Source organism: Argopecten irradians, chromosome 6, assembly GCF_041381155.1.
Source record: "Argopecten irradians isolate NY chromosome 6, Ai_NY, whole genome shotgun sequence".
Classification (NCBI taxonomy): Eukaryota; Metazoa; Mollusca; class Bivalvia; order Pectinida; family Pectinidae; genus Argopecten; species Argopecten irradians.
Window position 1 is genome coordinate 30951930 of NC_091139.1, and position 12620 is coordinate 30964549.

General features: G+C 40.1%; 1 protein-coding gene across 1 annotated transcript in view; it reads left to right on the forward strand.

Annotated features, from left to right (window-relative positions):
• Positions 1-11524: 11524 nt before the first annotated feature.
• LOC138325615 (uncharacterized) overlaps positions 11525-12620 on the forward strand; it is a 28491-nt gene continuing 27395 nt past the window's right edge. Inside the window, exon 1 of the mRNA XM_069271400.1 lies at positions 11525-12474. Coding sequence (XP_069127501.1) covers positions 11933-12474 — 542 coding nt within the window. The 5' untranslated portion in view covers positions 11525-11932. The remainder of the gene's footprint in view (positions 12475-12620) is intronic.

Below are 12620 nucleotides of genomic sequence, written 5' to 3' on the forward strand. Positions count from 1 at the left end.
AAAACCCAATGCGATACTGAGTTACACCGTGTCACATTGAAAAAGCACAAAACCCAATGCCGATACTGAGTTACACCGTGTCACATTGAAAAAGCACAAAACCCAATGCCGATACTGAGTTACACCGTGTCACATTGAAAAAGCACAAAACCCAATGCCGATACTGAGTTACACCGTGTCACATTGAAAAAGCACAAAACCCAATGCCGATACTGAGTTACACCGTGTCACATTGAAAAAGCACAAAACCCAATGCCGATACTGAGTTACACCGTGTCACATTGAAAAAGCACAAAACCCAATGCCGATACTGAGTTTACATTGAAAAAGCACAAAACCAATCCGATACTGAGTTACACCGTGTCACATTGAAAAAGCACAAAACCCAATGCCGATACTGAGTTACACCGTGTCACATTGAAAAAGCACAAAACCCAATGCCGATACTGAGTTACACCGTGTCACATTGAAAAAGCACAAAACCCAATGCCGATACTGAGTTACACCGTGTCACATTGAAAAAGCACAAAACCCAATGCCGATACTGAGTTACACCGTGTCACATTGAAAAAGCACAAAACCCAATGCCGATACTGAGTTACACCGTGTCACATTGAAAAAGCACAAAACCCAATGCCGATACTGAGTTACACCGTGTCACATTGAAAAAGCACAAAACCCAATGCCGATACTGAGTTACACCGTGTCACATTGAAAAAGCACAAAACCCAATGCCGATACTGAGTTACACCGTGTCACATTGAAAAAGCACAAAACCCAATGCCGATACTGAGTTACACCGTGTCACATTGAAAAAGCACAAAACCCAATGCCGATACTGAGTTACACCGTGTCACATTGAAAAAGCACAAAACCCAATGCCGATACTGAGTTACACCGTGTCACATTGAAAAAGCACAAAACCCAATGCCGATACTGAGTTACACCGTGTCACATTGAAAAAGCACAAAACCCAATGCCGATACTGAGTTACACCGTGTCACATTGAAAAAGCACAAAACCCAATGCCGATACTGAGTTACACCGTGTCACATTGAAAAAGCACAAAACCCAATGCCGATACTGAGTTACACCGTGTCACATTGAAAAAGCACAAAACCCAATGCCGATACTGAGTTACACCGTGTCACATTGAAAAAGCACAAAACCCAATGCCGATACTGAGTTACACCGTGTCACATTGAAAAAGCACAAAACCCAATGCCGATACTGAGTTACACCGTGTCACATTGAAAAAGCACAAAACCCAATGCCGATACTGAGTTACACCGTGTCACATTGAAAAAGCACAAAACCCAATGCCGATACTGAGTTACACCGTGTCACATTGAAAAAGCACAAAACCCAATGCCGATACTGAGTTACACCGTGTCACATTGAAAAAGCACAAAACCCAATGCCGATACTGAGTTACACCGTGTCACATTGAAAAAGCACAAAACCCAATGCCGATACTGAGTTACACCGTGTCACATTGAAAAAGCACAAAACCCAATGCCGATACTGAGTTACACCGTGTCACATTGAAAAAGCACAAAACCCAATGCCGATACTGAGTTACACCGTGTCACATTGAAAAAGCACAAAACCCAATGCCGATACTGAGTTACACCGTGTCACATTGAAAAAGCACAAAACCCAATGCCGATACTGAGTTACACCGTGTCACATTGAAAAAGCACAAAAGCACCAATGCCGATACTGAGTTACACCGTGTCACATTGAAAAAGCACAAAACCCAAAACTGAGTTACACCGTGTCACATTGAAAAAGCACAAAACCCAATGCCGATACTGAGTTACACCGTGTCACATTGAAAAAGCACAAAACCCAATGCCGATACTGAGTTACACCGTGTCACATTGAAAAAGCACAAAACCCAATGCCGATACTGAGTTACACCGTGTCACATTGAAAAAGCACAAAACCCAATGCCGATACTGAGTTACACCGTGTCACATTGAAAAAGCACAAAACCCAATGCCGATACTGAGTTACACCGTGTCACATTGAAAAAGCACAAAACCCAATGCCGATACTGAGTTACACCGTGTCACATTGAAAAAGCACAAAACCCAATGCCGATACTGAGTTACACCGTGTCACATTGAAAAAGCACAAAACCCAATGCCGATACTGAGTTACACCGTGTCACATTGAAAAAGCACAAAACCCAATGCCGATACTGAGTTACACCGTGTCACATTGAAAAAGCACAAAACCCAATGCCGATACTGAGTTACACCGTGTCACATTGAAAAAGCACAAAACCCAATGCCGATACTGAGTTACACCGTGTCACATTGAAAAAGCACAAAACCCAATGCCGATACTGAGTTACACCGTGTCACATTGAAAAAGCACAAAACCCAATGCCGATACTGAGTTACACCGTGTCACATTGAAAAAGCACAAAACCCAATGCCGATACTGAGTTACACCGTGTCACATTGAAAAAGCACAAAACCCAATGCCGATACTGAGTTACACCGTGTCACATTGAAAAAGCACAAAACCCAATGCCGATACTGAGTTACACCGTGTCACATTGAAAAAGCACAAAACCCAATGCCGATACTGAGTTACACCGTGTCACATTGAAAAAGCACAAAACCCAATGCCGATACTGAGTTACACCGTGTCACATTGAAAAAGCACAAAACCCAATGCCGATACTGAGTTACACCGTGTCACATTGAAAAAGCACAAAACCCAATGCCGATACTGAGTTACACCGTGTCACATTGAAAAAGCACAAAACCCAATGCCGATACTGAGTTACACCGTGTCACATTGAAAAAGCACAAAACCCAATGCCGATACTGAGTTACACCGTGTCACATTGAAAAAGCACAAAACCCAATGCCGATACTGAGTTACACCGTGTCACATTGAAAAAGCACAAAACCCAATGCCGATACTGAGTTACACCGTGTCACATTGAAAAAGCACAAAACCCAATGCCGATACTGAGTTACACCGTGTCACATTGAAAAAGCACAAAACCCAATGCCGATACTGAGTTACACCGTGTCACATTGAAAAAGCACAAAACCCAATGCCGATACTGAGTTACACCGTGTCACATTGAAAAAGCACAAAACCCAATGCCGATACTGAGTTACACCGTGTCACATTGAAAAAGCACAAAACCCAATGCCGATACTGAGTTACACCGTGTCACATTGAAAAAGCACAAAACCCAATGCCGATACTGAGTTACACCGTGTCACATTGAAAAAGCACAAAACCCAATGCCGATACTGAGTTACACCGTGTCACATTGAAAAAGCACAAAACCCAATGCCGATACTGAGTTACACCGTGTCACATTGAAAAAGCACAAAACCCAATGCCGATACTGAGTTACACCGTGTCACATTGAAAAAGCACAAAACCCAATGCCGATACTGAGTTACACCGTGTCACATTGAAAAAGCACAAAACCCAATGCCGATACTGAGTTACACCGTGTCACATTGAAAAAGCACAAAACCCAATGCCGATACTGAGTTACACCGTGTCACATTGAAAAAGCACAAAACCCAATGCCGATACTGAGTTACACCGTGTCACATTGAAAAAGCACAAAACCCAATGCCGATACTGAGTTACACCGTGTCACATTGAAAAAGCACAAAACCCAATGCCGATACTGAGTTACACCGTGTCACATTGAAAAAGCACAAAACCCAATGCCGATACTGAGTTACACCGTGTCACATTGAAAAAGCACAAAACCCAATGCCGATACTGAGTTACACCGTGTCACATTGAAAAAGCACAAAACCCAATGCCGATACTGAGTTACACCGTGTCACATTGAAAAAGCACAAAACCCAATGCCGATACTGAGTTACACCGTGTCACATTGAAAAAGCACAAAACCCAATGCCGATACTGAGTTACACCGTGTCACATTGAAAAAGCACAAAACCCAATGCCGATACTGAGTTACACCGTGTCACATTGAAAAAGCACAAAACCCAATGCCGATACTGAGTTACACCGTGTCACATTGAAAAAGCACAAAACCCAATGCCGATACTGAGTTACACCGTGTCACATTGAAAAAGCACAAAACCCAATGCCGATACTGAGTTACACCGTGTCACATTGAAAAAGCACAAAACCCAATGCCGATACTGAGTTACACCGTGTCACATTGAAAAAGCACAAAACCCAATGCCGATACTGAGTTACACCGTGTCACATTGAAAAAGCACAAAACCCAATGCCGATACTGAGTTACACCGTGTCACATTGAAAAAGCACAAAACCCAATGCCGATACTGAGTTACACCGTGTCACATTGAAAAAGCACAAAACCCAATGCCGATACTGAGTTACACCGTGTCACATTGAAAAAGCACAAAACCCAATGCCGATACTGAGTTACACCGTGTCACATTGAAAAAGCACAAAACCCAATGCCGATACTGAGTTACACCGTGTCACATTGAAAAAGCACAAAACCCAATGCCGATACTGAGTTACACCGTGTCACATTGAAAAAGCACAAAACCCAATGCCGATACTGAGTTACACCGTGTCACATTGAAAAAGCACAAAACCCAATGCCGATACTGAGTTACACCGTGTCACATTGAAAAAGCACAAAACCCAATGCCGATACTGAGTTACACCGTGTCACATTGAAAAAGCACAAAACCCAATGCCGATACTGAGTTACACCGTGTCACATTGAAAAAGCACAAAACCCAATGCCGATACTGAGTTACACCGTGTCACATTGAAAAAGCACAAAACCCAATGCCGATACTGAGTTACACCGTGACACATCGATCTGAGTTAACCGTGTCACATTGAAAAAGCACAAAACCCAATGCCGATACTGAGTTACACCGTGTCACATTGAAAAAGCACAAAACCCAATGCCGATACTGAGTTACACCGTGTCACATTGAAAAAGCACAAAACCCAATGCCGAGTTACTGAATTGAAAAAGCACAAAACCAATTACGAGTTACACCGTGTCACATTGAAAAAGCACAAAACCCAATGCCGATACTGAGTTACACCGTGTCACATTGAAAAAGCACAAAACCCAATGCCGATACTGAGTTACACCGTGTCACATTGAAAAAGCACAAAACCCAATGCCGATACTGAGTTACACCGTGTCACATTGAAAAAGCACAAAACCCAATGCCGATACTGAGTTACACCGTGTCACATTGAAAAAGCACAAAACCCAATGCCGATACTGAGTTACACCGTGTCACATTGAAAAAGCACAAAACCCAATGCCGATACTGAGTTACACCGTGTCACATTGAAAAAGCACAAAACCCAATGCCGATACTGAGTTACACCGTGTCACATTGAAAAAGCACAAAACCCAATGCCGATACTGAGTTACACCGTGTCACATTGAAAAAGCACAAAACCCAATGCCGATACTGAGTTACACCGTGTCACATTGAAAAAGCACAAAACCCAATGCCGATACTGAGTTACACCGTGTCACATTGAAAAAGCACAAAACCCAATGCCGATACTGAGTTACACCGTGTCACATTGAAAAAGCACAAAACCCAATGCCGATACTGAGTTACACCGTGTCACATTGAAAAAGCACAAAACCCAATGCCGATACTGAGTTACACCGTGTCACATTGAAAAAGCACAAAACCCAATGCCGATACTGAGTTACACCGTGTCACATTGAAAAAGCACAAAACCCAATGCCGATACTGAGTTACACCGTGTCACATTGAAAAAGCACAAAACCCAATGCCGATACTGAGTTACACCGTGTCACATTGAAAAAGCACAAAACCCAATGCCGATACTGAGTTACACCGTGTCACATTGAAAAAGCACAAAACCCAATGCCGATACTGAGTTACACCGTGTCACATTGAAAAAGCACAAAACCCAATGCCGATACTGAGTTACACCGTGTCACATTGAAAAAGCACAAAACCCAATGCCGATACTGAGTTACACCGTGTCACATTGAAAAAGCACAAAACCCAATGCCGATACTGAGTTACACCGTGTCACATTGAAAAAGCACAAAACCCAATGCCGATACTGAGTTACACCGTGTCACATTGAAAAAGCACAAAACCCAATGCCGATACTGAGTTACACCGTGTCACATTGAAAAAGCACAAAACCCAATGCCGATACTGAGTTACACCGTGTCACATTGAAAAAGCACAAAACCCAATGCCGATACTGAGTTACACCGTGTCACATTGAAAAAGCACAAAACCCAATGCCGATACTGAGTTACACCGTGTCACATTGAAAAAGCACAAAACCCAATGCCGATACTGAGTTACACCGTGTCACATTGAAAAAGCACAAAACCCAATGCCGATACTGAGTTACACCGTGTCACATTGAAAAAGCACAAAACCCAATGCCGATACTGAGTTACACCGTGTCACATTGAAAAAGCACAAAACCCAATGCCGATACTGAGTTACACCGTGTCACATTGAAAAAGCACAAAACCCAATGCCGATACTGAGTTACACCGTGTCACATTGAAAAAGCACAAAACCCAATGCCGATACTGAGTTACACCGTGTCACATTGAAAAAGCACAAAACCCAATGCCGATACTGAGTTACACCGTGTCACATTGAAAAAGCACAAAACCCAATGCCGATACTGAGTTACACCGTGTCACATTGAAAAAGCACAAAACCCAATGCCGATACTGAGTTACACCGTGTCACATTGAAAAAGCACAAAACCCAATGCCGATACTGAGTTACACCGTGTCACATTGAAAAAACAACCCATCGCTAGATCGGACATAATAAAAAACACTACGATATCTTCTTGTTGGAAAGGTAAAAGATACAGGCATTAGCCATTGAGCTAGATCGCATTTAACGAAAAACCATGAAAATTGTCACAATTTGGGTACCCTCACCTTACCCATGAGCTACCACTTTGTGTTTTAATGGCTGAACGCTTAATTAAAAGCCAACAATGAGGTGACGTTAGTTCGGTCCTATAGTATCCGAAATTTAGTCGGTTTTACGGTCACCACTTTGGGACAAAAGTAAAACACCTGCCACGATGGAATAATATGCATATCTGTTGATATTACGAACACCAAATACATTGCAATTAAACTGGATTTGTATCAAGAAATCTCCAGAAAGGTTTGGAAATGAATGTTTCATCCACAATGTAACTTATTGCTGGTCCTTATACCCTCGTTTTGATATGATAAAGATAGTGGACTGGTTTAGTTTATGTCAGGATTGTTTCCAAGACATTGGTGAGGGAAATTAAAATTGAAACATGTATGGATTTAAGTGTAGATCGGCAGTGTATGGCTTCGTTTAGTTTCATATTCTTTATTGCCCTGTCAAAATTTAAGAACAATTTCCCCCTACCTTTCTTATATGATATTTTGTGACTGCGATATTATTCGTATTGGGCGTAAGTGTTGTATATGATGTCCCCATTGCATGATTCGTAAGAGACGACTGAAGGGATCGTATCTCTTGTCTTCTTCCTAACGTCTCACTTGACACCGACTCACTTTCGTTGGTTGAACGTTTGCCATGTGACAAAGGTCCTTGGGTCTGCCTCTGACCGAGGCACATAAAAGTCTATAAAGGTGGTTTATGTTGGTTGGTTGAAGATTAAGGAATGTAATGTGTTACGTCCGTTAGGGTTTTGGGAGACTGGAAAATGTTTGTTCTGTGACTCAGAGACACAGAGTAAGCACACCCTACCAGGTTTCATTACGCTGACGTTGGGTAAACCAGTCGTTCCACTCCCTTTATGCTGAACACTAAGAAGGAGCAGAAACAACCACTCTTATAGACCATGGTGTATCTTAACCAGGGAACAGAACCAGATCCTTCCTCGTTCAATTGTGACAAAAAGCTAAGCAGTATCACAAAAAGTCAATAAGGAAGCATGGAAAAGATTTTATTCCAATTTAAATTGCCATCTACAATAATGCAATGTGAGCAGCAACTATATTTTACCGCACTCTCTGCAGAGCAAGGTCATTTCTATTACTCTGCATTAATTCAATCTTATCTGTGCTGTAATAAATGATTATTAATTTACAATTGCGTTGGTGTATATCTGGAAACTACCTTAAAACGCGTTGAAGTGGTATATTATTCAAATGGTCACGAGAAGAACCACTTCTGACACAACAAGTGTCTCTTGGCGAATTGAATTAAAAAATAAACCCACCGCGAAAAAGCGTTTGTAGCAGTAAATACACAGTAAATACTAACAGATGATGAGATACAAATAGAAGAGTTACGTTTTCAAATACAAATATTATTTTACAAAGCGGACTGTCTATAGGAAATAGATGACGACAAGATACGGTCATCAAATGTCAACAACACAAACCCTACTGTTTAACGGTTGCAGAATCTACTAACACAATAGCGATCCTACATACAACGGACTCTCCACCCATTCTCTATCAGATGGACCCCTATTAACTAATGAACCAGTAACTAGGCGATGTGTTCGATGTTTACAAGGCCGGAGATGACAGCTGACGATAAGGCGTACCTGGGGAGACATTACTCCATGGAAGCATTTGTGTTACTGAGACAAACCCGGCTAGATAAAGCCTTAACACCAGAATACCGAGGGATGAGTTGGTCTATAGTGATAAACTTTTATATATGTCACACTAATAGCCTTCAATAGCTTCATTGGATACAAAGTGATGATGTATTCTTTTTTATTCATATATCAAAATGTTAATTTGTTAGTGTCATCACTGTATGTTATTGCCATGTCGTCGCCCTTCTTATGTGCATGCGAAACCTCATGAGTCGATAACACGTTAACACGGCTTACTCTAATGAATTTTGCATCAATTGCTAACAGCGCTTAAAAATATCTGTCTCGATTTCAGCTGTTTACGAGAACCACAAGGTGACAACTCACCAAACAGGATATACTTACACAGTGGTTATGACCTATTCAACCTGGGTTTTATTTCAAATTTCAGTTGCATTCATAAATCTATTTGATTAATTCAGGCTACAATGTTTTGAAATTATCGAATGATCTCTTATACTTAGCAAGATCGTGTCGTCTTTGGGAGATGAGAAAAAATACCATAATACAAAATGACGAGTATTTACAAAACAATAAAATTACACCCATAGTAATCGATGGCAATCAAAAAACAAGATCAAATTCAGACCAAATTACAATCTAATACCAAGGTATATATATGAAAAAAATAATCGCATGAATAACAAACGGACAAACCTTGTTAGCAAAATTGTTTTCGTGGCAACTACTGTAGCCTATTACAAGGTGTTATCATATTAGTGTATTTATATATTCTTATGATTGTTTCCATTGCAACTCCAGTAGTCTTTTACAAGGTCTTATTATATTAGTGTATTTATATATTCTTGTGATTGTTTTCATAGCAACTCCGGTAGTCTATTACAAGATATTATTATTTTTTTTGTAATTATATCTGGTTATGATTATTTTCATGGCATATCAAGTCAGTGAAGATGTTATTATGTTTTTCATTTTTATCTTCAAGGATACCTCTTTCCTAACCATGAATATTAAGCAAACGTACAACACTAGAGATAAAGGTCTCTATAGAGATGTATTAAAGTAAGGAGTTCACATCATTTGGTCCAGTGAACAGGATCTTCATAGTAAACACAGTATCCTAGCTATGAATAAGATAGTTCTCCCCGACGGGTCATGATACATGCATGTACAGTGTATGTTATGTTGACAGGTTTTTACTAAACTTAGAAAAAGACAGGTAATTTCATAGCTGATTTCTTGTATAGTCACGCTAGCTGAGCCAGAAACTAATAAAAGTTTCTTCTGTTTGAAACCATGTGTGATGCCTCGACTGTTTATCCCCTTTTGATTGTATTCATAATTGATAAAGTTTTTTAAAGGGACAATAAAGATTTCTCACATACTTATGCTATCTTGAATTAGCAATACAACAAAGTTCTTTGTTTGCTCACTGTTTTGTGTATTCAATGGTTTTTTTTCAGCACAGCTTGCTCATTTTGCATGTTTGTTTTCTGGTAAGTAACTAGAATAACATTTGTATTCGTGAAAATCAATGAAAAGCTCGCTGACTTACAATAGTTATCATTGATCCACTGTTGTGGAGCGAAATCTCTGGTATTTAATTATGTATTATTTATTATACCTGAATAATCATTATCCTTGTATTATCTATTTTGAATTTCGAGTGCCCCAATCATTTAAATAAAGTTCGGAATAAATTATAAGTATTTTCTATATCACGGCTTGTGATATTCTATTCTGACAATTAAACGCAACTTAAACACCGTTAAATCGGTCAAAGAAGCTTATGCTAATTTGTTAATATACACGGATTTAACTACTATAAGCAGCTCAGGAATATTTACTACATTTTAATCCCACAAAGTATCGCTAGTTGTAATATAATATCCGTGTATCAAACTACTAATGGCCCACTTACACGTGACCATGTCACGGTAACATATCTGTAACGTTTGACCGGACTATTGTGTCTGTCATCGATTCTTGAAATCACTATCCTTGCCTTTGATTCCAACTTAATGTCTTAAAGCAACTTTCTAAGCTAGTTTTTGTTGTAATGTTAAGTCCGATCCGAAACATCGAAGACCTTAGGAATAATTGGTACATTGGCAAAAATGAAAAGAGTTTTACCTACATAATGGTCAAAAAGTAAATCAAATTGAAACTAAAATATGTAAACAAAGGCAAGGAAAGGAATATAGCTTTCGCGGGGACTCATATACAAACCAAGAAAACTTGGAATAACCATGCGTTTCGGTAGAGAAAGCATGCTCTCTTTCATCGACGTCAGCCATGCATATCTAAGTCAATTTCATGTCGATGTACCATTTCAATTCAGGTTGTATGACGAGGACAGAGTACAGGGCACCACTGATATGTGTGTATATCAACCGTAAAACTTTCATACAGACTGCATCAACCTGATATCACATCTGATACTCCTCTAGCTCTTATGTTAAATACTTTTGTGACCAGTTATTCCTCAAAATTTCAGCAGTGACCAACTTTTACTTTTTTTTATTTTTTTTCCTCATTAAGTAAACCATATCACAATAATGAAATATGGTGACATTTGATCACTCGTTAACCATATCAATAGATTTTCATAAAAACAGTGGCATAATCAAAAATCAATGAAAAATCTAAACTGGTCTGGTAATGATCGGAGATAATATCAACCATTAAATGGCATTGCTGATGGTAAATCATATTTGGAATAGCAGTGACGCACGCATCTATCTTTTCACAGAGTCCCTTATATAGAAAACAAGTAGGTTATAAACACACCATCACCTTTATTTCATTTGCTGCTAATACATACATTATGCGAATAGCTTAAAAAGTGCCGGCAAACAAAGACGTGGGCTATTTAAATGCAGAAGGTGTGTGATGATTATTAAAATTCTTTGGAAATATAAGTCGTGGCTTTGACACGAAGCTCAGTAGATCTGTGCAATACGATCACAACCAACACGTATGAGAGTATTGAAGTGTTTCTTGGGCGTGTCAGATCACCACACAAACCCGGAGACACCACACAGACTCCTCATTGTGTGATGGATATCAGCAGTATACATCCCTATTGAAGAGTCATAGTGTGTTGTAAAAACCATCTCATTGCAGATCGATGAGTGGATGGATAAGAGACAAGAGCTAGTGAGATCGGCGGAGAAAAGAGTATAGTCCATGTGTGTGTATTGGGGCTAGCTTCACAGTCCGCTCACGATTTGACACGCTTCGGGATTTAAAGCAGGATTTTATAAAGACCAAGTGATTGAAAGGTGGACATACTTGGCCGAGCTTGGTATGTATCCCCGGCTAAACTAGCTAGGTAATCTCTCATTAAAACATGGACTTAGGTCTCGATCCGTCAAAGGGGACTGAGCCACGCGCATCCCCGGGGGCTGGCAAATCTCGCCGTACCTCTCGAAGTCGAAGCGAGAGTGAAGCGTCAGATTCCCCTCGGGAGAGACGTAAGGCAAAGTATAGAGTTAAAGACGACGATGAAGTAGGGTCTATTGACTCCTCTGGGTCACAAAGGGGAGCTGCCGTCACAGAGGGTCTGTGTTTGGGCCCAGGTGCATATGACAACTTGACTTTCAAAGATGATAATGGCCAACTGGAGTTAACCAAAATTCGAGCCAAAGATCAACGAGCAAGAATGAATTCCAAATCCAAAGTGTTACATAAAAGCCATGAACGTCTGATTGTGAAAGGGGATAATGGACAGGAAAATGAGACCAATGGTCATTGCAACATTTACGAGAAAGCGCATCGTCCTCATGGCAAATCTTCTACATCACCGAATAAAACGCCGACAACGACGAGATCAACGACGACAACGCCTTCTCCATCCTTGAAACCAAAAACACATTCCACATCACCAAGCAGGTGAGAAAACCTTATTTTCATTAATTTAATGTTGACATGTCCTTGTAATTGATTATCTATAATCGTTTAGTGTTTTGGAATTGACGTTACTCTAACATAACAGCAGATAAATAACGCAGTTGTTCTAATTCTCGTTGTCTCGCTCT